General features: G+C 48.3%; 2 protein-coding genes across 4 annotated transcripts in view; one reads left to right on the top strand and one right to left on the bottom strand.

Moving 5' to 3' along the window:
• The window catches only part of LOC121440162 (myelin basic protein), a 108765-nt gene extending 90007 nt beyond the window's left edge, over window positions 1-18758 (bottom strand). For 2 of the 3 annotated variants that reach the window (XM_041640901.1, XM_041640899.1), the window contains exon 1: window positions 18619-18758. The gene's annotated coding sequence lies outside the window, so the exon portion shown is untranslated. The remainder of the gene's footprint in view (window positions 1-18618) is intronic. The other variant, XM_041640900.1, reaches the window with a different exon arrangement.
• On the top strand, window positions 17876-27216 carry LOC121440121 (collagen alpha-1(XVIII) chain-like). The gene is made up of 5 exons (XM_041640802.1): window positions 17876-17924; window positions 18238-18242; window positions 18409-19097; window positions 22393-22506; window positions 27080-27216. The coding sequence occupies exons 1-4, from the start codon at window positions 17876-17878 to the stop codon at window positions 22406-22408; spliced, it is 759 nt and encodes a 252-aa protein (XP_041496736.1). The 3' UTR covers window positions 22409-22506; window positions 27080-27216.
• Window positions 27217-27884: the final 668 nt, after the last annotated feature.

Below are 27884 nucleotides of genomic sequence, written 5' to 3' on the forward strand. Positions count from 1 at the left end.
TTCAGGTGGGTATCCTTGGATGAGGCGCCACTCTTTTGAGCCCCAGTCTCCTATGCCATTGAAGTGATCCAAGCTCCCTTCCTGCCCTGGAAAACCTGGGAGCTGTAGGGGTGATCAGGCTCGAGTTAGGGTAAGGGTGTATGAGGGGTAGATTGCTCATGTCTGTCTCCTGTGCTCAGGCCTAGTCTCCTGGGTAGAATGGTGCCCAGCTGAAGGGTGAGCATCTCCTTTCTGCGTTTACAATATTGCTGAGGCTGAGACATGGCTTTCCAGCTGCAAGTACCTCCACTTGAACTGCCGTGGCCAAGGGAAGGGCGAAGGGCAGAGATGCTGGTGCACTGAGAAGCCCTGACATTACATAATGCAATTAGGCAGGAGGCAGACCCACTGCTACAGTGAAGGGAAGAGCAGGGGGCAGTGCACGAGGAGGGGAGGAGGAGAGGTGGGCGAACAACTGTCTAATGTCCCAGGGACCTTAGGGTCTTATAAAAGTGTGAGTTGGTCTGTTTCTGAAATGACCCTGAATGCAGTTGATCAACCATTCTGCTTCCATCTTAGACTTAAAAGTCATCTTAGAGTAAAGACAAACTAGGCTCCTTCCTGTTTATGATTAAATCTGTTTCTCAAGAGTTGGGCTATGCCTCACCTGTAACTTTAACTACAAATTGTTCTGTACTCTCCCAGGAAATGGTGACCATGACTTTGTGTCCAAAGATTATTATGACCATCTTGTTATGACCTCCTTGTCATAACTACCTTGTTGTTATGACCACCTTGTCATAACTACCTTGTTGTTATGACCACCTTGTTGTAACTACCTTGTTGTTATGACCACCTTGTCATAACTACCTTGTTGTTATGACCACCTTGTTGTAACTACCTTGTCATGACCACCTTGTCATAACTACCTTGTTGTTATGACCACCTTGTCATAACTACCTTGTTGTTATGACCACCTTGTCGTAACTACCTTGTCATGACCACCTTGCAACCACGTCTTCATTTCAGGCATTTGTTATCCCCTGTTTGGAAACCCCCCACTCCTGAACTATACAAATCCTTATCTTATCCATGTCCAGTACTGATCTCTTGAACTCTGCCTTTAGGGAGAGACAGCTTGTACATGAAAGAGAAGATTTGCTTTAATTAATTGCTTGTTTTAATTAATTTGGTCATGATTTGTGTCGGTGGTCTTTCTCCTCACACCTGTGGGATTAACACAGTAGTAACTGGCAAAGGGGACTCTATGAAAATCTCACTAAATAGATTCATTAGAAGAGACAACCTCACTGAAATCAGTTCTAGACAGGTAGTCAGCAGACTGGTCCTCCACACCATCTTGTCCCTCCTCCCAAAAGCTGCTCTAACGTAAGGAGTGGTCATTCCTGCTGTCCAAAGAGCAAATATGCAATGGCCAGGAGCTACTCATGTGTATTGTATACTGTTCATTGCATGGCAAAGTTTGTTAATATTCTGTAGTGCATACTCGCACACGCGGCAAGAGATGCACAGATGTCCTGCACATTGCTGGACACAAACAGCTGTATTATTTCACAGATTCCAAGTGTTTTTAGCACTTTTTTTAAAAAAAAATCACATGCTGTTGATTGCACAACGTTTCTCTTTTTTTCTTTCTGAATTCATGTTCAAGAAAGCAGCCCTAAAATAGGTGTTTCCATGGAGCTATTGGGATTATTTTTGCCACAATATGCTTCATCCTTCACATTGCTGTAAACCTTTGGAATTGGGAAATCTTGTGGTACTGGCCCTGCCAGCTCTGTTCCCAGGGCTGAGGAAGTCACAAGTAGGGGACAAGAGTGCAGTCATCTCTCTAGTTACCTCAGGCTTTTGAGAGGTTTGCGTATCTCTGCCGATGGCAGGGCCAAGAAGGTGTGTAACTGAAGCTGTACAGCCAGCCTGAGGCTTAGCAGGTCGAATCCATCACATCGTTTCATTTCGCTTACACTAAATTCCTGAGCACCTGTCTTTCTTCCTGTAGATAAAGGGTCAACGAGCCGTGACTCACGCATCTGAAATCCTAAATCTTTCTGGCTCAAGTCTTTGTTTCGCTTCCACACTTTCTCACTGCTGCGGCGGAGCTGAGAATTTAGAATGGAGACCTCTGGCCCAAGATACCATTAGTCTGTCTCTACAGAAAGGAGTTTCCCCATCTGTCATGCAGAGGAGAGCACTCTTGGGTTTCCCAAGAAAGTTGCTTTTATGGATGTTTTGAAAGAACAGATCCTGGAGCCAGGGAGACAGCTTAGTGGGTAAAAGGCCACTGAGCTGGGGCATCTGAGTTCCATCCCTGGGAGCCACATTGTAGAGGAAGAGAACCAGTTCCCGATAGCTGCCCTCTGATTCCCAGGTGTGTGCATGCATGCACACACAACACACACACACACACACACACACACACACACACTAAACACATGAATAGTAACTGTATATTAGCTCTTGTTATGCATGCACGGAAAGGACCTTCTCCCGGCCCCTACCCTTTACTTATTATTTGAGACAAAGAACCTGTAATTATCTGCCAACACAGCAGCCCAAGTAGAGACCATTTCCCAGCATCCCTTGCAGTTCCATGTGGTCTTGCCCAGGCAAGGGGCTTTCTGCTTTCAGCAAGTACTGTTCTAGGTCTCAACTACTCCCAACAGAGAAAACTTCTGTGTTTGGAGACACGCACAGGGTGCTCGCACACAAAGCATGCCAGTCGAGGTGGATTTTATTAAACCATCCCACGCGTCTTTAACAGTGACTGAGAAACTGGAAGAGTCAGCGCTAGCAAATGCTTTAAATCCCTCTACAGGGCTCCTTTCTCTGCCTTTTCCAGCACTTGAAGCTGTGTTTTCAACAGCAGGTGCAGTTTATTACCAGCCCTGGCAACCGGCTGGCTGTCTGGCCTTGTAAATGTGGGTATCTATCTGTCTGTACTGTCCAATAGCTCCGCTCCATTTCCGAGGCCTCACGTTCCGAGAGACAGTTCTGCTGGGCATGGGAGGAATCCCGTGCTTAGCAAGACAACTAATCTGTGGCTCCTCTGGATTAATAGTGCCCAGTGCCAATGGTGGAACTGTGGCATGCTTCTGAGATAGTGTGGTATTGATTGGGGAGGTGACAGACACCTGATCCAGAATTCCACTGAAGGAAAGGCTACTGTAGACTGCATGGGTCAGATGCCTTCTTTGGAGGAAATCCTGGGGAGAGTTTGGTTGGAAAGAGAGACTAATGCCCCAGAAATAGGAAGACCACACGGCAGAAAAGACAAAGAGGGGGAGGGAATATTTCGGAAGATTGGCGTCATGTCACTTTGCAGGAAGGATGGATGCAGGACAAGAGGTCTCCTCCCAGAGTCTGCAGCAAGAAGCCTCCTTTCCCTGAGTGATCAGGCTAAGTAGGTCCGTGCCCTGGAGACTCCTATCTCCCCTGCAGAACCCGCAGGGCCGTAGACTGACGTTGTGTCTGGACTAATGGGGCAGCTTCTCAGCTGATAACTCCAGTGGCACACCTGCCCTCCTGCAGATAAAGTAAGCCCCACCCAGAATGTGGAGATGGATAGCTACCCGGAGGGAGCAAGTGGCTCAGTGTCCTTGACTTGTAAAGAAAAATGGAAGAAACCTAACAGAGCAGGGGGACCCACATGGGAGACCTCAGAGGGAACAGATGCTGAATGATGGGGCTCATTCCTCAGTGTCCCTGCCATTTCTGAGTCTGCTTGCTCTGTCTTTGTCTCTTTCCTTCTCTGTCTCATCCCTTCCTCTTCCCCACTTCCTTCTTTATCAGCATTTATGAAATCATTGCTCTCATCATCGACATTCTTGTAACACCCTGTGCGTGGAGCATAGTAAATAGCTAACAGCATCACCAAGACGACATCTAAACACCGCTGTATGCATGCGTGCACACAGAGATATACACAAACACAGACGTACAGTCACACACTCAGACACACATATACATAGGTATACATTCCTACATATTCACAGATATACACACAGATATACACTCATATATACACATACAAAAGGGAATACACTCATACACACATACAGTCACACATATACTATGCCCATACATACACAGACACACGCTCATGACCAAAAATGGGCTAACTCACAGCTGCAGGAGGGAGACTTCAAAAGGCAAACTTACTTTAACCAGGGAAGTGACAGCTGGCTACTTGCCTAAGAGCCTCCCCCATCCAGTCCTGTACACACACTGCACCTTAGGCTGTGTGAGGGTCAGAAATGGCATCCATTAAGGGCTAAGTGGTCCCGTGTTCCTGTCCCAGCCCTTCCCTTTGTTTAGGCTCCCTAGAGAGGGAGCTGATTCTACAGCGTTAGGAACAGCTGGCTTTTTTCTCCCTGCATCTTCCTCTTTACTGATCCTATCTCTGTTTGGACTGGAGATTGCTCCCAGCAGACAGGGCAGGTCATATGCCTGCCTCTCTGGCTGGTCCCAGCTCTTCCTCATCATCCTGTACAGGGGCAGGCCTAGTCTGTCTGTCTGTCTGTCTGTCTGTCTGCATGCACAGGGATCCAAGGTGTTTCCTATGTGGTTCCCTCATATCCTTGGCCCATATCCTCCCACCTGAGAGTTCTGTCTCAGTGATGGCTTCTCTTCCAGGTTCTAGCAGGGATTTCTGCTTTGGAGTGTCAGGGTATGAACACCTCCATCTGCTCATGGCTAGCCTGTCTTTGAGACCTCTTAGGTTTAAGTACATCTACGGCACAGAACACTGTCTGAAGGTCACAGAAGTTCATTTTAGAGGAAGGTTCCAGAGCTGCAGGCCAGTAGAAGCTGTTGGAAATCTGTTTTCATTTCATGCTTTGAGTTGACCACTTAAGAGCATCGGAACCACGGCCGGAGTGAGGCAGCAGGCTTCCGGTCCTGAGGCTGCAGGCTTGCTCTCAGGACATCATCTGCAGTGCGGCAGCGCACTAGAGCAGCTCCCTCCTGCTCAGGCTGGGTCCGCTCGAGGGCCAGGGGTACGTAAATGTGCAAGTGTGTGTGCATATTCATATCTGTGTGTGTAGGTCAGAGGTCGACTTCAGACATCATTCCTCAGGCACTATGCACTTGATTTTGGAGAGGGGGTCTCTCACTAGGACCTGCAGCTCACTGCAGGCTAGTCTGACACTTCCAGGAGCCCCAGGGATCTGCCTGTTTCAGCACTGGGATCATACCTGTGAGTTCTAGAGATGGAATTCCGGTCTTCACCAAGCCCTTCACTTCCTGAGCCACCCCTACAAACTTCAACTTGAGATTTCTGTAACTATGTATCCACAAGTGTGTGGTTAGAAAGGATGCTTGGCTCTGGCAGCTTTAATGGGAAGATATGGAGCTCTCCAGGAGAAAATAACAGGGTCACCAGGAAGCTGCTAGGTCTGTGAGACCAGACAAGCTTGGGCAGCACACTCCTGGGGGCCTGCTTATCTGAGCAGGGAAGGGTGACTCACTGGATGTCTGTTATGCTCCCTTCCTCCTTGACCCGTGCCACCCCTGGTGGCTCCTAAGTCACGTTTGTCTGAGTCGGTCGTGAGGAGGAGCTGTCCCACCCTGCCAGCTTCCGTGAGGCTGGGTGACAGGTATGCTTTGTATCCCAGGCATGCGCCACACAGCTGCCCCACCCAGGTTGGGAAGGGGCTGGAGAGGAAGCACCCGAGGCTCTAGGAACAGACATGCCAGGGCAGCACCCTCTGGTCTCACCTTCCCTGGCTTACTCTGGAGACTTGGTGCCAGTTTCTCCTTATCTGTAAAGGCCCAGATGGCACACTCCACTTCTTGGTGGTGCCGTGGAGTTCCGGTGATGTTTGCAGGCACAGGGAGTAGGGCCCTAGCTGGGGCTCTCTCCTCCATGCCAGCCCCAACTTTATCTTCAGGAATCTCCCTTCCCAAATGGTGGGTAGTCACACCATAGGTTCAGCATGACTTTGGCACAGCAGAATAATTGCAGGGGCCACACACACCCTGGGCATGGTGAACCAATGACACGCAATAGAGCTATGTTTGTCTGTGGTCTCAGCTCTGCTCTAACCTACCCTCCTCAGCATTAGCACCAAGGCCCTAGGATGCTTTGTGGGAGGGAGCCAAATGGGGGGCTCACGCACTGGTCACAGTTTCCAGGGGACCTCAGGGGAGCTATAGCGCGAGCCATACTTGCCTTTTCTGAATCCAGACAACTGCATCCCAGGGCTGTTGATCTAAATCTCCCGATTCTAATCAGAGGAAGGAATGCCACTCTGTGACGTCACCAGAGTCTCCTGGGAGACCTGGCCCGGAGCCCCTCTCCTAATGGGTGCCATGTCTTCACAAGTGCATGTAGCGTTTTACTGAGTGACTCCCCTCCAGAACTCTCTGGAAGTTTCCTGAACCTCCAGATCATAATCAAGGGAAAGAATGCTATAAGAAGCCATCAAACCCCACTGTGATCTTGGAGAAGAAATGGCTTGGCCTGTTTCCAAAGAGTCAGTCAAGAAGGCTTGCAACGGACTTGTGACGGGATGATAAAGATGCTGCAGGTCAGACAGCTCAGAGGGTACAGAGCCAACCACATGAACATGAGGCTCTGAGTTTGCAGCCCCGGAACCCACTTAGAAGATGGGGTGTGGTGCTGCGTACCTACAATCCCAGTACTGGGAGGGCAAAGATGGGAGTGCTCACTGGTCTAGCTCAATCAGTGAGCTTCATGCTCCAAACCTGAGGTGAACAGAGGATTGAGGAAGACAATCACTGATGGGCTCTGGTCTCCGCACACGGACACACAAACACGCATATGCATGCGTGCATACATACATACATAGACAAAAGAATGCAGCAAGTGTCAGTGGCATTTAAAGGAAAGGAAAGGGCAGTAAGATATGAGTCAGGGAACTCTGGGTGGACCTCAGCTTGACCTCACTTACCATGCGTTGGGCTTGCTGAACTCCCAGAAAGGCGCTTTCTTATGCAACCTACTCTTTAGGCATGGAAATGTGTGAAGTTTAGTGGCACTGAGTGGCAGAAGTCCACATCTCGGTCGCAGGCAGAGCTGGGCAGACGTGTTGCGTGTTGAGCAGCACAGTTGGGCCCCACTCCTGACTGCTGTGCAGTCTGCTGCCTTCGGAGGTTTTGTTTGAGTTCACAGGCAGACCAGGTGACTTGCCTTACAAAGACAGTGGATTGGAGTCCTAGACTAAGGAAAGGAGCGCTGGAGAACCGAGGGGCTCCGTCTCCTGCTCTTCACACCAGCTCACAGCACACTTTCCTTTCCATGGAAAATCACTGCAAGATGTCAACAAAGAGGGAGACATTTTGTTTTCTGAAAATGGATTTTATGTATATGAGCGTTTGCTTACACGAATGTTTGTGTTCCATGTATGTGCCTGGTGCCATGGATCTGAGCTTCTTGAGAGCTTTCTGTGTGTGAGGTTTAAATAATATCTTTGGGCCCAAAAGTGAGGGTATTTTAGAAGGCTGTGCTGAATGTCAGGAGACTGAAGTTTTATGATCTTAATGCCCTAATGAAATCAAGACGAGGAAGAAATGCCTTTCACAGCAACGGAAACGGCCCGAGAAATGCAAGCATCGCAGCAGGGTGAGAACTGCCAGTCCTGTGGCTTTCATAGACAGTGATTATGTTTTTCTCCAAGTTAAAAAGCCTGTACATGCTTTTTGATACCAGTCGTGTGTGTGTGTGTGTGTGTGTGTGTGTGTGTGTGTGTACATGCATGCATGTTCTAAAGACAACAGAATCTACTTAAAGGGGTATGTGACAGAGCAGGAGAAAATGTTCTGGAAATAAAGGCCTGAATTCTTCCTGTACTTGTCTCTGGTAAGCTCCTGGTCTCTCTGAGTGTGGTCCAATTTTATTCTCAGAACATGGGGAATGGGCTTGGGAGGCTCAGCTTCCAGTGCCTACGCAGTGCTGTGATTTCCGTAGGGATAGGTGCGAACTTGCTGAGAACGCTCAGGGATGGGGTATCTTTAGAAACAGCATTTCCTGAGGAGGTGTCAGCAAAGCTGTCTGCATGGTGTCAGCTGCTAGAACCAGATTCATGAGGCTGGAGGCCAAGACAGCAACACTCAATGTCACAGTGTCCGCCCAGTGATCAGTGATAGAGACAGCAGAGGGAGGAGAGAGGGGAGGGGAGGCCCAACACATACATGCTTACACACACATACTCACACACACATACTCATACACACATATACACACTCACACACAAATATACATGCACACATATACACATACACACATATACACACAGGCATACACACTCTCTCTCACACACACACACACACACACACTCATACATGCATACATAATACAGAGCACTAGAAGAGAGAACAAAGTGTGCTTGCTTCCCCGCCCATCACTATGAGGACTGCCTGCTACCTTGCCAGGTTGCCCTGAGCAATGGCATGTCAGAATGGAGAGCAGAGAAGACCCAGGGAACCTAGGAAGCAACTTGTGCTTGCTCCACTTAACCTTGAGTGCTCCAGTGAGTGCTCCCGGCCAGGATCTGCCACCACAGGCCCTTGCAAACACTCAGCCTCAGGTGTCTCTCAGTCAGAGCCTGGGTGCCACCACCCACTCTGACAACACCCAGGGCCTTTGCCCCCTGCTCACTTCATTGGGAGGACAAGGTGGGTTCTAGACTTATTCTCCAAGGTTTCCTCAGGGGCTCAGTGCAGGGAAGGAGAAGAAGGGCAAGGGAAATTCTAAAGACATTTTCTCCTACCCCAGACCAGGAAAATGGATACACATAAACACAAACACACACACGCGCGCGCGCGCGCACACACACACACACACACACACACACACAAAGAGAGAGAGAGAGACTACATGTTTCACGGGTCTTAGACAATTCCTTGAGTTGTGGCATGGCATTAGACCTAAACAATGTGTAGGTAAGAGGGGTTGGGTGTGAAGACCAGAGTCTGGGTACTAGAGAACCAGGAGTTTGGTATTGTGAGGACTAGGGTCTGGGTACTGTGAGGACCAGAAGCAAGTGCCACAAGGACCAGGGACTCCAGGGGCAACCTTACACAGCAGGGGAAAGAGCAGGAGCTGAGGGTTGGAGATCCATCTGTTGCAGGGACCCCTTTTTAAGCAGGTGCACCCCAGCACATACCCTGTTCTTAGGAGAGACCCCTCAGGAAACAAGACTTGTCACGGAGGTACCAGTACGAAGGAGATATGCTCCAGGTATCTTCAAGGCAGACAAACCTGCCTTCCCTCCAGACATTGGGCTGACAACCTTAAATGCCAGAACCCACTGAGGCAGAGGAGGAAGAGGGAGAAGAGGAAGACAGGAAGAAGCAGGAGGCTGACATCTCAGATGTGCTAACTGGTGGTCACTGTCAGAATCAGGCTTAGACCCTTCATACAGGGCTGCAAGGAGAGATCCCACATCCCCACAGATGCAACTGTGCCTTCCAAAAGAGCTCACTTGCAATTTAACCTGTCTGACTCTGCAAAGTCACAGTTCCGGTGTCTCAGGCAACATATGTTAATTCACCCACAGCTGTGGGGGAAGGATACGTCTATGAATGAATCCCATTTCCACTTCTTGTGTAGGGAACACACAACCTTGAGTCTCCAGGCAGACTTTGCTAAAGCAGAAGCACTCAAAACTGGGTCAGTCCACAGGGCATCTGGTGCAGCTGTGACCAGTGACATGTGATCACTTTCACAAGGGCGCAGGCTGTGATGTGGGGCAAGGTGCAGCCTGCAGCTGCCACAGTGCAGAGGCCTCAGCTGGGTGCCGTTTCTCTCTCTTCTAAGAAGCCTACCAACACTGCTGGTCTAAGGCGCATTCTTCCACCATTCTGTCCCTGGATCTGCCTTGGGCAGGCGGTTATCCCTCCTGATGGTTCGGGGTACAGTTTGACTATAGACGGGCGGGAACTCACACCTGCACGGCCGTTCTGTATTTCACTCTCAGCAAAATGTGAGTTCTAGGAACTCTTCACCACCTCATCAGAGACTCAGAGGCCAGACCTTGCTGCTTTGGAGGCCGGGTATGCTGCATGAGCTACAGCTTGGGGATTTTAAGTCTTTGCTCGATTTATATGGAGGCAACCCCGCGTGAGGACAGGAGCTCTGTGTTAGGAAATGGTGTGTCTCGCACTGAACGCCTCGCAGCAGCAGTGTGAGGACGACTCCAGAGGCAGTGACTACTCCCCAGAGAAGGCTGGGCAGATGCTGGGGCTTGGGGGGCAGATCTTCATGCTTCAGGGTCCATGCCCCCACATCTAGACACCCAATACTTAATTTAGTTCAATAGAAAGAGATCAGATGTAAACCCCTGAATGTAGAAAAGCAGGTTAAGTCTTGCAAACTCTACCTGTGTGGGGAGGACCCAATGAAGTCCTGGAGACTGGGGCTCAGTGAGGTACCAAGGTATGTAGTATGTATGTATGTATGTATGTATGTTTGTATGTATTATCCATCTTATCCATCTCCCTGTCATCAGTCAATCTTTTCTATCTTCTTTCTTTTCCTCTTCCTTCTTTTCTCCTTTTCTTTCTACCTACCTTCCTATGAATCCTTGTACTTTCTATCCATCCTTCTCCATCTATGTATCAATCATCTATCTGTCTGTCTGTCTGCCTGCCTACTTGTATCTACCTATCATCTATCTTTCTATCTAATCCAGTTATTTGCTATCAGGCTCTTTACTGATCTCTGCACTCCTGTGTTCTACCTCTCCTTCCACAACGATTCCCAGCATGCCGTCTATAAGCAAAAAGGGCTGGCTTATAGCATCTGCTTTGAGTCTTTCTCCCCGCAGCAATAGGTCTGGACACATGAAGACGATAATATGATTAAGACTATCATCTCCCCTTATCAAACAATGTACAGTGACATATGGTACAGCTTATGCACCATGCCTGCTTCTGAATAGGGTGTGTAATCTTGCTGTTTCTAGGGCAACAACTTTGGCTACGGTTCACACCACACTTGAGGATACTCCAAGGCTATTATGTCACCAGACATCTGAAGGAATCGGAATAAAACCATCCAACACACATCGCCTGCTTCTGAAAACGTGCACCCCACTCACTGCCCAATGCATGCATATATGCACATACCCCATCCCTTCCCCACCACACTCATGCACGCTGCTCACCTCCCCAATGCATACATATATGCACATCCCCAACTTTTCCCCTCCTCCACTCATGCACACCCCTACCTGCTGCCTCTACCCACCACACATACATGCTGCCCCTACCTACCACAACATATACACACGTGTGCACACACATGCATACACACACATGTAAATGTGCACACAAGAGAAGCCTAGTGGTAGCACAAGCTTGTAATACCAGCGTTTGAGAGTTGGAGTTAGGAGAATCAGGAGGTCAAGGTCATCCTTGTCTCCATAATGTGTTTGAGGCCAGCCTAGGCTACATGAGAGTCAGCCATGACACACATACACACACACACGCACACACACACACACACGACCACTATCACCACCACAAAAACCCAAGATAACAAAAAGGAAGTCTAACTCCTAAAATACGTGAGAATCATTTTTTATTTCTTTCCCTATGTTATTGGCTTCCTTAATTATTGATTTAATTTGTCTGGTCTTTTAAGGCAACATTATAACAAACCATGTCTTAAGGCTTCATCTGGCTTCTAGAGGCAGAAAGCAGGTTTAGACGCCTGGTTTCTACACAGGGCAGGCTTTTCCTGGCCATCCACTATAGGATGAGATCAGACTAAGAATGGATAGAGAATTAGACATAAATGGCCAAAATGTAAATATGCTGTTAACATAAAACTTTATCAACAACTCCACAAGTTCTTATTACAAAAATTCAGCTGGATGTGCACAGGGCGTCCTGAGGACGATTGTGTGTTTGTGTGTATGTGCAAATGCATTCAGACGAGCCGAGCAGAGCTAGATGTGTGGGTCTTCACTGTGCATTTCCTCTGCCTCCTGAGTGCTGGCATTAGGACCATTGCTACCATGCCTGGTTAATGACTTAGAGAGGAAAGAAAGAACAAAATAGCACAGGTGTAGATGTTATCATGATCTAGTAGAGTATCCCAACAAACCTATGAAACCACAGAAAGTAAACCAAAAAGCATCTTTTACTTAACAAGAACATTCAGCCAAGTGGCAGGACACATTCTTAACACGTGAAAATCACTCACGGTTCTAGATATCAAATAGACACTGAAGTTCAAAACGTCTTCACACTTAAAACTGACACAAGGAAAAATAAATATTTAAATGTCCTGAAGGAAAAAACTGGTGGAAGAAAAAAATCTGATGGAAGAAGCAAATGGCCTGTGAAACCAGGGGCCACCTATGATCTTCTGTGGGAACCCTCAACACAGTGAAACTATTCACTCTTGTCCACGGGTGCAGATGTGTGCTTGTGCAGTGCCACCAGGGCTTTGTGTGTGTGAAGACACTCTAACATTTATTTAGAGAGCCTGAGAATCTGGAATATCCAACATGAGTTTACTTTCTTTAAAAAAATTATTTTATGTATGAGTGTTTTGCCTGTATGATTGCATGTGCACTGTGTGTGTGTGTGTGTGTGTGTGTGTGTGTGTGTGTGTGTTGCCCACGGAGGTCAAAGCATCATGTGGGCACTGGGAAGTGAACCTGGGTCCTCTGCAAAACAAGGAAGAAATACTGTTAATTGCTGAGCCAGTGTTTCAGTCCTCTCTCCATCAACATGGCTTTTTATAAAGAAAAAAAAAAGGAGGTGGTGGGGTAAGAAGAGAAGGAGAAAGAGGAGGAATAAAGGGAGAAGAAAGAAGACAGGGAGGAGGAAGTGAAAGAACTGTCTCTGCCGGACTCAAACTCACGTATTGAGTCAGTGATGGAGACATCCTGGTCCTGATGGAGGCGCAGCCACACTACTCTGTGGAGCAGAGTCCATCAAAACAACAACGAACAAACAAACAAACACAAAAAACAAAACATGTGGAAATGATTTTTGACAGTGGCAAAAGCAATTCGATGAACTGCATTTCCTAAAGTCTTTTATCAAACCCCAAAAGTATTTTAACAAAAAGCCCCAGTCTAAACTCCATATTTTATACAAAAGTTACTGAGAATGGATCACAGGCTGAAGTGTGGAAAAGTGGAAACAAAAATGAAAAAAAAAACAGCAAAAGGAGTTTTCAGGACTTTAAGTGAAGAATTCTTGGGTTTTCTTCCTTTTTATTTTTGTTTTTTGAGATGGGTCTCACTATGTAGTTCTCCTGGCCTGGAATTCACTCTGTAGACCAGGCTGGCCTTGAACTCACAGAGATCCACCTGTCTCTGTATTCCAGTTCTGATGGATGAAGAATTCTTAAGGCTTTACCCCAAACCAAACAAAAACCAAACCACCCCCAAATAACAACAAAAAAGCCACCCCCCAAAAAACTCAAAAAACAACCAACCAAATAAATAGATGATAGATAGATAGATAGATAGATAAACCCAAAACAAACAAGCAAAAAACCCAAATCCACAAACCATTAAAGGGAAATGAACACCTTGAGATGCATCAAAATAATTAATTAAATCCAACTTTTTCTCCGAACACTCTCACAGAGCAAATGAAAATATAGGCTAAACTGTTGGGAAGGAGTCTGAAGACAGGGGCTCTAGAGACCAGAAGAATGAGCAAAAGTAAGTTTTAATAAAAACTATTGACCCAATTCAAAAGTGAAAGAAAGAAACAGGTAGCCTTTTTGCTGGGGAGGACTTGCAGATGGCAAATGCGTACACTCAATCTTTCACACCATCAAACCCACCATGATCTGTCCCCAACTCTACGTCAGAACAGCAAACCAAAACCAAAACTAGAGACAATCCTGAAAGCGTGTGCCATCCGGGTCTCTCAGGCAGTGCTGGGTGGAATGTAGAGTGTCGCAGCTCCCTGGAAATGAGACGTCAATTCCTTATAAAATTGAATGTGTGTTCGCCACGATCTGCAGCAACTGCACTTTTAGGTGTTTATCCCAGAGACTGAAAACTAGGTCCACACAAGTGATGGTGGACGTTCATCGCAGCTTTGTGTGCAGTAACTCCATTCAGAAAGGGCCCAAGCACCCTTTCCAGGACGCTTGGAGAACAAACTGGAGCTTCCACCCCACACAAGGGCACAGCAACAGCACAGAATAAACCGTAGCATATGCGCTCAACTACCTGTGTGAACTGAGGACAAATGCACAGCACAGAAGGGGCCGAGTCAGATGCATTTGTACAGAGATGACAGCACCAGAGAGACCCAGGGACAGGATGCTGGTGGCGGGGAGGAGGATGAAGGAAGTTGACTACAGCTGTGAAGGGTAGCATGAGGCATGCTGAGACAGCAGTGGGGCTCATCCTTGATTGCGTTAGCAGTCAGGTGACTCTACAGGGTGACATCACATACATCTACACACACACACACACACACACACAGAGAGAGAGAGAGAGAGAGATATTAGACACACAGACACACACTCAAACTTATAGATACAGCCAGATGCATAAACACAGAGACAGGCATAGGGATGTCGGCGTGGAAAGCGGTGAAGTGTGCAATCTGAGCAAGGTTAATGGTTGGTATCACGGCTAAATTCCTGGTTACAATGCTGTGCTGTAGTCTGAAGGATGTTATTGGGGAGACTAAGTGAAGGGCACATGTGCACGTGAGCTCTGTGCTATTATTTTTCTTCCTCTCCCTTCTCTTCTCCCCCTCCTTCCTTTCTCCTCTCTTCCTTCCTCCCTTCCTTCTTTTTCTCTCTTCCTTCCTCCCTTCCTTCTTTTTCTCTCTTCCTTCCTCCCTTCTTTTTCTCTCTTCCTTCCTCCGTCCATCCCACCTCCCTTCCTTCCTCTCTTCTCTTCCCACTTTTCCTGACAGAATCTCACTGTATATATAGTCAGGGTGGCACACACTCACCATCGTCCTGAGTGCTGTAATCACACCTACGTATCCCACCCCCGACTCTCTACATAATATCTTGTAATTGCAACAAGGCTACTATTATCCCCAAACAGAAAATTTTAGCAGATTGTTTCAAGGAACATACGTGGTCATATTCATCATCCCAGAAGTTCCCTCGAAGGTTGGGTTAGGGTTGTGCTTAGGGGGTTAGGGTTGGGCTTGGGGATAAGGTTAGGGATCGATTGTGTATATTTTTCAGGTAAAGTGTTTATTTCTTGATAACACCCTCACTCAAAAATGTGAGTTCTCCTTTCTCTACCTCTTTGTACTTGGCAGAGTCAGAGTTTGAGAATTCTCACTAGTATAAGGAATGTGAAACCGTATCTTATCATCGCTTTATTTTTTTTCCACTGATTAACTGCGGGTTGAAATTCTTTTCCTATCTTATTGATCCATTTCGGGTTTACCTCTTAGAACTTAGAGAGTGTTCAGTCACGCATTTTAACTCCATATGTCCCAGAGAATGAGCTGACTCCATTTTTCTCACATCTTTTTTGTTTGTTTTGTTTTGAGATGGGGTTTCATGTCTCAAGTTCTGCTGGCCTGAAACTCTCTCTGTGGCAGAGGCTGACCTTGAATTTTTCATCTTTCTGCCATTGTCATCTTCCAATTGGGGGTAGGGGGTATGGCAGGCAGGTACCATGCTGCCAGATTTCACAAGATGCTGGAGTTCTGGATGTAGAACCCAGGGCCTTGTGCATGCTAAGTAAGTGCTCTGCCAACTGAGCTACATATCAGCCGTCCAGTTTCTGTCTGTCTGTCTGTCTGTCTGTCTGTCTGTCTATCTATCTGTCTCTCTCTCTTTCTCTAAAGAACTTTCAGAATCATGGGGCCCCATCTTTAAACTTCCTGAATGGAGACTCGTGCTGGCTTCAGAATATGCTACTGGCTCTCAGGAGTCAGCAGAAGCCATGACAGAAGATGGCCCCCATGCTCAGCAGCCCGGAGTGCCTCCAAGAGTCCAGCTACCTCCTCCCCAACCTGTTCTAAGTGGATCAGGCTCCCACCTCTGCTGGAGCAGCTTCCTCCAAACTGGTCAAATCAGATTGCTACCAAGCATCACCTGCTGACTTTGTTTCTTGGCTGAAGTCTACCCAGCAGAGAGTTTAACCGAGGTTAAAGCCTTCCTGTGGACAGCAAAGGAGGCTAGGGCAGGGAAATCAACTAAGATGGGTGTTTCTATAGTCAGGTCACCTGGGGGCTGGAAAGTGGATGTTTTCATAGGCACGGTCACTCACCAGTGGTGGACTTAAAATTTATGTGTGGTATGTGTATGCTGTAAGTGCTGGCACCCTCAGAGGCCAGAAGATGGTGTTGGATTCCCAGGAGCTGAAGTTACAGGCAGTCGGGAGCCAACAGCTGTGGGTGCTGGGAACTGAACTAGGGCTCTACAAGGGCCGTAGAGCATCTTTAACCACGGAACCATCTCTCCAGCCTCTAATGGTGGACATTTAAGAAGAAAGGAGGAGCACTTTTAAGTGGTCACGAGGAACCAAATGGAGCCAGGTGGTAACTTCGCAGAGGCACCTCGCTTCCCCTCTCTGTGCCCTGAGAGGCAACTGACAGGGAAATGATGGGAAATGAAGTTCTCCCCGGGGCAGTGACGACTGAGGTGCAGTGGTTATCAGTTTCCAGCAGGGAGCCTGGTGTTTGGTGGGTGGTCAATCAATGCCACCTGCTATTGGGGAGGCACAGGCAGCCGCTGACATTTGAGAGAACCTGGAGGGGGCTGGTGAGGTGACTCCGTGGGTGAAAACCCTTGTGGTGGTCACCAGGGCTCATGACCTGAGTTTGGCCCCTGGAACCTACATGGTGGAAGGCGAGAGCTGACCCCCTTGCAACTTTTCCTCTGATCCCTACCTGTGTTCATGCACATATACACATAGATAAATAAGTAAATAGAATCTAAAAATTAGAAACAAAAATTAAGACCCTGAAGAGGAAACCTAGAATCAAACAGAAAAAGCTTTGGCTCTCCAAAATCCAAGCTAAATCTGAACATCCTTGAAAGATGGAGCTATGTTCTTTTTCTGTGTTCGCACATCTTTTTTTAACCACACACCATTTCCACCAAGAACCAACACTCCATATCTAGACAGACATTAAAAGCGGCTTTGAACACACTAGTTTTTTTAATCTCAAGTTGATTAAAAAAGTTGATTAAAAGCAGGCATTTCAGAATAATCACATCCTTAGGCGTTGCCTCTCATATTCGTGATTATTTTAAACTGTATTTTCTCTTTCAGGTGTCTGTATATCCCACCGAGAATCTGAGGATGTTTACACAAGCTGGGCTGCTGTGCACCTGAGCGGTGGTTATCCCTCACTCTGGCCCGGGATCGTCTCTTCTCAGGATGCCATCCTCTAGAGCAGGTGCCCACACCAATCCCAGAGGAGCCGGGGGAGTAAGCTGTATTTGGGAGAGCCATGGGTAGTGAGGGGGTGGTCTTCTAAGCTTACCTAGACATACCCTCCAAAGCCACGAGTCTTGACAAGACCTCCCTAAGGTTCCCTTCCTCTAAAAAAGTCATTGTAGTTGTGCCTCCTGTGTCCAGTGCAGGCAGAGGCGATGCCCGCCTGATATTTGATGTCTCCTACCCCTACAGACTCTCACCCCCAGCTCCAAGACTCCCCCCAACTGCACAGATCCACGCTTGTGTGCTGGGTGGATCAGCAGCTATCCTGCTGGCAGCCAGCAAAGAGTCCGAACTGATTCCTCAGGGAACCGCAAGACCTTTTTCAAGCCTTGCTCCACCTCCCAAATCAGGGGACTAAAGGAGCACCTCGAAATCCCAAGCGGCCTTCGCCCTTGCCCTAAACACCAGAGTTTATAACAAACCGAAGCAGAACACGAGGACTGACCCCCCCGCCCCCCAAGGGGCAACTGGGACCCAGCGCTTCAGCATGACCAAGAGTTCAAGTTATGGCGGGAAGACCGCGCCAGCTGGACAGAGGCCAGCAGGTGGCCGCAGGTGGGCAGGGTGGGTGGGGGCCTGTGTGCGGCACCGAAAGGGCCTAGGAGCCAGAAAGAGGCCCTGAGAAGGCGGAAGCTTGGGTAAGTGCCTGTCGCCGCCCTCTGCTCAAAGAGAAACTGCTTCTGCTTGTGGGGAGGGGCAGGGCAGGGATCTTTGAGGGGCAGCAGGTGTGTGATTAGCAGGCGCTGCAGGCTTAGACGGACCCCTGCTGTGCCCTCGGAGCCGCTTAAGACCCCTCTCTCACGCTGGGGGCGGTCTCTCTCGACCGAGGTCACCTCCCACCCCTAAACTCCTCCCCCACCATTTCTAGGCCGCGTGAGTTTCAGCGACCCCCGGGTCTCCAGGCTTGGCTGGAGACTACCCGGGGATAACCCTCAGGCCTCCAGTCCCCACCGCTGTGGATCTGAGTCTACACCCGCGTCTACCACTTCCCAAGAAAGATAGGGCTGCCGCCGTGGTGTCGGTCCGAGAAGTCGCCTAGCTGCCACCTGCGGGGCCACCTGCTTCTCTGGTCAGGTGTGCCCCGGGCGCTCCTGGCCTGGGAGAGGGATCAGAGCTCTGGTGCCGGTGCCGAGCGCCCTCTCCGTCGCCTCTCTGGGAGTCAGGCTTGGTGCTGGGGTCTCCCGCTCTGAGGGGCGCCGAGACAAAGGCTCCAGGGCCGCCCGGCTCGTCCCTGATAATCATCACTCACCAGTGTTGGCTGCGGCTCGGAGGCCAAGGGGCGCCAGGGAGCCCGGCAGGAGGAACCCGCCGCTGCGTTCGGGGTCGCTGGGCCGCGGTCCTGCGTTTCGGGGTCGCGAGACGCGGGCCGCCTGGGCCAGAGGCTCGTCCTCGCTGGCGCTCAGCGGTGGTGACTGACAGCGGCTGCTCTGGGGACAGGCACGCACCCCGCTCCCGCCCCGCCTCACTCCGTCTGCTGGCAGGTAAACGCGCGCCACTGGAAGGGCGGGGGACACGCGGGGACCCAGGGGCAGGGCAACCCTCCGAGTGGCGGGGCGGGGCTTTGCTCGTCACCGCCCTACGCTCCTCTCAGCACTGCTGTTTTCTGAACTTCCCTGCTTTGGAAACCTGGAAAGTGGGAGCTCGCAGCTCCCAAGTGAGGTCTAAATGGCATCGCCCACCATGTACCATGGGTTACCTGGATCCCTGGTACCTGTTCCTGATGAAGAGGTCAATAGCACCCGGGGTGGATGTCTGAATTCTGGGCCTGAAGCTGGAGCTGAGACCACAGGTGCTGGCTGGAGGGTCCAGGACCAGGATGCCTGTTGTCAGGAAGACTCCAACAAGGAAGCATCCCCTTTCTTCTACTCTGGAACCTTTTGTGCTTACTTGAACACAGGTCCCGTGCTGTCACGTGGATCTTTTGACTCCATCAGCCTGACTATGGGTAGGTGGGAGGAACTAGTGGATAGGGACCACACCAAGTCTCTAGTTCTAGAAAAACCCTACTAGAGAATCAATCAGACAACCCAGGGACACACCCATACATGCAAAGAACAGAGGACAGGAAGTCTCAGCTGGCTCCTAGGGAGTTTCACATCCTCCTGGAAGGTGGAGGATCTAGCGACTTTGTCCAAACGCCAGTCTTCTGAAGGCAAATACTTTCCCAGTAGTCTAGAGACACCCAACTGGTCCTCACCTAGGAACTGATGGTGAGGAGGATGTAGGTCCTGGGATTTGGAGGTAAGGATAGAAAAGCAGGGGAAAGGTCCTGGCCCAACCTAAGATGGAGTGACCTTAAGCCTCTTTGAAGCAAAAGGGCCACCAGGGATAGGGATGTCCAGTGCTCACGACTGGCCAGGCCACCCTTGGTGCACAGACCATCAGAGAATGTTGGAACTTCGGGTCCCATCCCAGGCATCAAAGCTAAATGCCAGCAGCCAGATGTGTCCTAGAGTTCCTGCCCTGCAGGTGTCAGTGAATCTGGGTGCTACTATGCATGGTGGAAAGAACAGCCTCATGCCCTCTGAGGCTTCTGTTGATTCCCAGGGACAGCAGGCTTCCCTCCTAGTGGCGAGCATGGCCAGACCCTTCTAAAAGGATTTGTGAAATGTTGCCTGCATTGTTTGTGGGGATACAATGCTTGTGTAGATAGGTGTTGTGGAATATTACTTTTTGCAAAGATGTGTTACATTTGTTTATATTGTATTTATTTAGCTATGTAATGATGTGTTATGTTTGTTTATACTGTATTTGTTTAACTATGTAATGATGTGTTACATTTATTTATGCTGTATTTTTCAACTATGTAATGATGTCTTACATTTGTTTATGTTACATTTGTTTAACTATGTTTAAAGATGTGGTGTTTTACCTGCCTAAGGCACCTGATTGGTCTAATAAAAAGCTGAATGGCCAATAGCTAGTAGAGGGATAGGTGGGGTTGGTGGGCAGAGAGACTAAGAGGAGGAATCTAGGCCTGAGAGAGAAGAGAGAATAAGGTATATAAAAAAAGAGGGAGGCACCTGGGGCCAGCCAGCCAGGCAGCCAGCAGCCAGCCAGACCCGGAGTAAGACATAGAGAATGAAAGAAAGGGAAAAAGCCCCGAGACAAAATGTAGATGATAGAAACAGGTTAAATTAAGTTCTCAGAGCTAGTGGGACAAGCCATAAAATAAGGCCAGACATTCCTAAATAATAATAAGGCTCTGTATCATGATTTGGGAGTTGGTTGGTGGTCCAAAAGAAAGTCTGCTGCAGATAGGCAGCCAGACCCTCAAACTCCATGAAGACTTTTCAAGGAAGACATGAGCGTGGAGTAGGCTCTCTAATAGGGCTGTTGGTCTATTAGACTATTTGAGGGTCGTGTTTAACAACTTCCTGCCTTGATGGCTAGGGAAAGGAGAAAAGACCCAAGGACTAGGGGATATAAAGCAAGTCTCACCATGGAGTCAACTCTTACCCAAAGACTGTAGTCCTTAGTAAGATGACTGAGATTCGACCCTTTGGGCTAGACGGAAAGTCACCTTTTGACAAGTGGTGATGATACCTCTTGTTGGCTTTGGCATTTTTAAGAAACCATGGTGCAGTTGCCTCCTTCTCTCACTAAACTTCAGGCTTCCAGAGGGTAGAGTGCACAGCCCTGTCAGCATCTTGCACCTCACCAGGCAGCAAAGGCTTCTGCATGCAACCTGCCCTTAGCATCTGCTTGCTGAGTCAGACTCCAAACACACCAAAGTAAAGTAAGATGAAAATTAGGGCTGGGGAGAGTTTTCTGGGTTAGAATGCTTGCTGACCTCCCTACTCATCTAAGAGTTAGGTGTGACCACAGGTGCCTATAATCCCAACAGACGGGGAGGAGGAGACAGGAGGGTCTTCAGAGTTCTCCGACAAGCCAGATTAGTTAAAACATGGAGTACTTCAAGCCTCAGCAATACAACTTTTGGGTATATACCCAAAGGATGCTCAACATACCATAAGGACATGTGCTCAACCATGTTCATAACAGCATTATTTGTCATAGCCAGAACCTGGAAACAACCTGAATGCCCCTCAACTGAAGAAAGTATAAAGAAAATGTGGTACATTTACACAATGGAGTACTACACAGCGGAAAAAAATGAAAGCTTGAAATTTGCAGGCAAATGGATGGATCTAGAAAACATCATATTGAGTGAGGTAACCCAGACCCAGAAAGACAACTATAATATATACTCACTCATTAGTGGCTTTTAGACAAGAAGTAAAGAAAAACCAGCCTACAGTTCACAATCCCAGAGAACCTGGACAACAAAGAGGACCCTAAGAGAGACATACATGGATCTAATCTACATGGGAAGTAGAAAAAGGCAAGATCTCCTGAGTAAACTGGGAGTGTGGAGACCATGGGAGAGGCTAGAAGGAAGTGGGGGAGGAAGAGAGGAGAGTGGAGAAAAATATATAGCTCAATAAAAACAAACAAACTAAAACAACAAAAATAAAAAAAACATCGAGTTTCTGGTTCAGTGAGAGACTCCGTCTCAAGGGAATAAGTGGAAAGCAATAGAGGAAGACACCTGATGTCCTCTTCTGGCCTACATATTCACCTGTCAACATGTACACGGAAATGCACACACCATACATGTACATAGAAATGTACACACCACACATGTACATGGAATTGCACACACCACACATGTACATGGAAATGCACACACCATACATGTACATGGAAATGCACACACCACACATGTACACGGAAATGCACACACCACACATGTACATGGAAATGCACACCACACATGTACATGGAAATGCACACCACACATGTACATGGAAATGCACACACCACAATGTACATGGAAATGCACACACCACACATGTACACGGAAATGTGTACACCACACATATACACAGAAACATGATCTAAATATTTCTCAGGATGCTCGCCTTTTGAATTTTCTGTTTTCTTTCCAGACTTGCATTCATAATTCTGTTTCGATTATGAAAGGACTAGATTTCAGTTTCACCTCTGCTGTGATTTGCAGCTGGAAGTCTTCATGAAGCCGAGACTGGACTTGGGCCTGGGCTATTGTCTCATCTCGTGTTCTACGGAGCGACTAAGTGTGATCCACCATACTCACAGACTACAAGAGCATTAGGTGAGTGACTTTCAGAAAGCTCAGTCTAAGAAACCCTGATGTGAACAAGGAAAGGCTTGGGGTGTAGCCCCAAGCCACAGGCTTACCTGACCCTGTTGTTTTACTTCTTGTAAATTAGGGCAAGGGCATCTGGCTGAGAGCAAACAGTTCTTACTATCAATTTGTTATTATTTCATAAACTTTTATAAAGTATGAACCACATATTTTCATTCACAATCTTGTTGATAAAATAAGAAGCGACTCGTTCCCCATGGACTTGAGCCCTCCGTGACCTACAGAAACCCACGGACTAGTCTGTGTCTACGCTGTCCCCAGTTGCTGCACTGTGGTTGGTAAGCATTAGTCCATTTATTTTCCTGGACTTTCCAGTGGGAGGCCTGACTGTGTCTGGTGGTTTTCAGGATGCCTCTGTAATCCTCTGGGCCTCTTTGTGCTCACAGTGGTCACTTTAATCTGGAGGTGGTATGGTAATTTGTTTCCCCAACACCAACACCTCTAATCTCGGGGTGTCTTCCTCCTCTGTGACTTTGGCACTCGTGCTGTGGGTGTGCAGCGTCTGTCTCCACCCCTTCAACCTTGGAGAAGCTTTGTGATTTCTTCCCCCAACAGACCATTCTCTGCATTTGAGACAAACGTTCTACCGTGAGTGTCCTCGGTGTAAAAGGCTGGGTCACGGTAATGCCACCAAGGTTGCCCTGTCTCAATTGAGTTGTCCTGCTTGGGACCTGACCACCAGGCCTTGGGGGCAGCAATGTGCACACCTCTGCCTGTCAGCTGTGTGACACCCTGCCAGCTATGAGGGGAACAAGCCTCTCAGGAAGTCTGCCTTGAGGTCACCCTCTTCTGATTCTTCCTGTTGAGCTTTGACAGCATAGAGCAGAAAGAAGACATCTGCTCATGTACTCCCGACTCCTGACCCACAATTCAGTGGTTGTTACGTTAGTCCATTAAGCTTGGGGGTGCTGCTGTGCATTGGGGTAGCTGGAAGAGGTGATGAGAGAATTAAAGCAGTGAGGGTGACAGAATGCCCAGGCATAGCCACTGTTTCTCACTCCCACTGTGTGTGTGTTGTGTGTGTGTGTGTGTGCTCTGCATAGCTATACAGAGAAGAAAACACCATGTTAAATGCCAGTCTTGATTATCAAGCATTTCACTCTTCCAGCTGCTCATTTACTTAGTAAAGAAAACAACAAAGCAACTTTCACTAAGCATGAAAGCAAGGTGTTTCTCTTGAGGAACATGAAGTGCTCTGGTTTAGGCAAACAGGGAAAAGGGGCCACATGCCCAAAGAACAGTGTGTGTACCACAGGGCAGAGCCCCAGATTCCCAGGAGCCTGCTGAGGGGTGGTAAGCAGTGTGGGAAAGTGGCCAGATGGAGGAAAGGGGGCATGTGCACATAGGGAGCTTGTTAGAAACAGGCAGGTCAAAGGGATGAGCCTGCCGCTCAGACCTGGGGACCACAACAAAGCAGTCATGTCACAGCTGATGTTTGACCAGCCCCTGCTGGCCCTTTGTGGGATTAACTCACTCCAAGAAGCTGTCAGTTGGAGGAGAAGCCTGGGCTTTGGGGTCAGCAAGGCACTTAGGATTAGTCAGCTGGTCCAGTGCAGAGCGTAGGGGCCATGCAGAGACCCTTTTTAGGCTAGCTCGGCGGCCCTGGGAGAGTCTGGGGCTGGAGACAGGATCTTCTCAAATCCCACACAGGTGAGGCAGCTTTGAACTCATGGCAACCCTCAGTATGGTTTCTGGGCATCTCATGAGTGGGGGGAGGCATCCTGTATAGGTGTACGACCATCCCTATATTTGATTCAGCATGAAGAACAGCACAGAAGGGTTACCCCCAGTGACCAGCATAATCTGAGGGCCCTAACGGAGCTCTTGTCTACCTTTAGAAGAAACTGGGAAAGTAAATCTCCCAAGTAAATCTCCTAAACCCATTGGGAACTCACAGCAACATGCCTCTACCTGGCGTGAGTTCCGTGTCTTCTCTCTGCACCCGGGGACAGCTTTACCTTTGTGAAGCATGTCGGGTACCTGAACTGTGTGGCTGTGTGACTGCAAAAGAAGGTCTGTGTCTCTCTGCATGACAGTGTAGTTCAACTCCTTCCTTATCACGTGGCTGGGCTCTTTCCACAGCCCAGGCCGACCGACTCTGAGGTCACGGTGGGGCTTGTTTGTTCTGGCAGTTATTCGAACTCTGGGCTGGCAGTGGGAACATTACCTAAGCTCACCTTGTTACAATCCGTGGGCTCGTGCGCCCTCTGGAGGACAAGTGTGTCAATTCAGGCTACTTACGTCTCGTGGAAGGATGGAAGTAGGTTGCAGTATCAGTTTGGAGGACAGTTCAAGTTTAAAGTCAGGGTCCAGGGCAGAGGGCACTCAGGAAAATCTAATGATCAGCCAGCATTGGATGGGACTTCATTGTTTTCCTTCATTGTCCCCCGTGTGTCTTGTGGTCTTGGAAGCACAGATTAGCAAAGAAAGCCCATCAACGAACCAATCGAACAAAGAACCGACTGGAGAATGAGATTGATTTCTCCCTCTCCACGCATTTGCAAGCATCTTCTTGGGACAAGCATTTCATCTTATTTCTATAAACTCCAAGGGAAAAAGAGTGAGGTTATATGACATTCAGGAAACGCCATTAGTCTTCAGGGTTCATGTTTGTGTGCATTTTATAAAACACATCGGCACTAATTATAAGCCCACAACTAGATTATTCAAATCAAATAGTAGCCAGGAGTGTGTGTGAGTGTGCACACACGTGTTTCCAGAAGCAGTCTAGGCCTCAGAGGTGCTAGGCAAGTGCTCTACCACTGAATTACACCCCATGCCAAGGACCTGGAGATTTTTTTTTTTTTTTTTTTTAGCTTCTATCTGTATCACTCTTAAGGATCTAGAGGAAGAGAAGGACACCAGATGTTTGACTCTGACATTCCTGTGTCTGGGGGTGAGGGTTCACATAGTAAACTGTTCCCATGGCAGGCAAAAGATTCAGTCTGGGTTAAGAAAATACACTCTGCTTGTCTGTCCAAATTACCAAAAATAAGTGAGAAGTATCAAACCCGCACACACATTGAGACATTGACCTTGTCTCAATGTAATGCAGTGTGGTTGGGTTTGTGCAATAACTGTTCCTTTCCCTAGATTTCTTCTCTCGTATAATACATCCTGACCACCGTTTCCCCTCCCTCCTCTCCTCCCAGTCCCCCACCCCATCTCCCAGATCCACTCCTCCTCTGTTTCCCTTCAGAAAGGAGCAGGCCTCCCAGGAATATCAGCCCAACACTGTAGCAGGCTGCAATAAGACTAGGCGTAAGTCCTTATATCAGGGCTGTGTGAGGCAACCCAGTAGGAGAAAAAGGGTCCCAAGAGCAGGCAGAAGAGTCAGAGGTACCCCCACTTCCACTGTTGGGAGTCCCACAGAATATCAAGCTGCAGTAACCATAACATATGCAGAGGACCTAGCACAGACCCAGGCAGGCTCCATCATGGTTACTCCTGTCTGTGAGCCCCTATGAGCCCTGCTTAGTTGATCTGTGGACCGTGTTCCTTGCTGTTCTCAACTCCTCTTGCTCTACAAGAATGCCAATTTTATTGTGTTCCAGAGGAGCTTATAAAGTGCTCTCCTTGATTAGTGGCCACGCCCTAGCTCTCAGGATTTTCTACTGAAAATCCATCTGAAACCACTTCCTTGTTGTCAGGAACTCATGAGGGTTCCGTGCTCAGAGCAGCTGCAAGCATAGGAAAACAAGTTGTTTACTCCACCAGGCAAGGGGTCTTAGAAAGTTCAGGGACTGAGGGTTTGCAGCCCCTAACAGTTTTGATTGAAATGACACAGTAGAAAGCTCTCTTTCTGGGACATCAGTGGAAGAGGAAGATCAACCAGGTGCTTTCTCAGCCTCTCTGAGCTAGCAGGTTTTCACCCCAGCGGCTGGCTTCTGAGTCTTATTGGTCTTTATAGACACTTGGATGAGCACTAGGTGACCTCCTCAGATGAAGGTCAGATGCACTGGCTGGTAAAACCTGTTGTGGAATGAATCAATGATGCTACCCAAGGTTATTTAACCATTGCACAGACTTCCTTAATGAATAGTGTTTAACACAAACAGCTAAGCCCAGAGCCGCCTTCTCCCTGCCCTTAAACCGTGGTGCAATTTGACTCCTAACATTTTAGCTGCGGGTACATATGCAAATGTTAAGATGTATTTTTCATTTGTTTCTCACACTTTATGAACATTAAGGAGATAATTGCCTTCTAGAGGGTAGTAACTTGGATGCTCTTTAAAAAATAATATTTGCTAAATCCCAGAAATGAAGCCCTAGCTGGAGCCTCTGACTCAGTCCCTGATTCTCGGGACCTAATGGACTCCCTGTGCTAATGTGTGCACTGGGTTTCTTCAAATGCCAAGCTATCCCTTTCTGGCAGAGTTGTAATTCATTTTCTTCTGACTATTATGAAAAATATGGACAAGAGCAAAATTTCAAATGCTGTTTTACAAAAGTTATTTAATCATCTCTGGCCCGTGGTGGGAATTCATATGCAATGGCCCATTGATGTATGTTTTTACAGAGCTACCCTGGCATTTGCAGTCTTCGCCGATTTCATGAAAACCTTACTGTGCTCATCTGAGTGACGGACAAGTTTCGTGTCAGGCAGAGTGCAGCGAAAGCTGCCTCCGAAGACGGCAGGAGAGGGTTTGAGTCCTCCTCTCCCGCCTTCAGGATGGCAGCACGTTACCACCAACTGGAGATGGGCATTCCAACACTGTGACATTATCGCTTCATTTGAGATCCGAATTTCATGAGAAATGAGCTTGCCACCAGGGCAGGATAGAGGACGCAGGCTCCATTAGCCATTTTCATTTTGGAGAAATCATTTTAGATCATCCCTGAAGCCCTTTCATGGGATGTGGGGAGAAGGGTCAGGGCAGCAAGCTCTGGTGTGGTGTTGGCCTGGAGGCAGGTTTCACGTGGGGACCAGGACCTCTGCACACTTCTTTCCAACTTTCTGTGTTTTAGACTAGCCTGTCCTCCAGTGTCTTCCATAATGAAAAAGCTAAAGCTAAAGTATCATTGATAGATACTTAAGTGCTGATCAATCTGTTAGCAGTGAGCGGAGCGAGATTGAGCTGGGGAGAGGGTTATAGGAGAAGGGTCCTCTGGGCCAAACAGCCCCTATTATTATCAGATTATCTGTGCCTGCTGCCGGGCGCCAGCCTGGTTGGGCTCGTGGGCTGTCACTATTTGAAGGGGTGGGATGAGGCCTGGACTCTGACCTGAAATTCCAGCCCCTCTTCCAATCCATTTGTGTGCAGTTCTTCCCTAATTTCAGATGGCCTCACAGTCCTAGGGTCTGAGGGATGCTCGAGTATATA

Source organism: Microtus oregoni, unplaced genomic scaffold (assembly GCF_018167655.1).
Source record: "Microtus oregoni isolate MIOR12 unplaced genomic scaffold, Mior012 000065F_ref0000479, whole genome shotgun sequence".
Taxonomy (NCBI): domain Eukaryota; kingdom Metazoa; phylum Chordata; class Mammalia; order Rodentia; family Cricetidae; genus Microtus; species Microtus oregoni.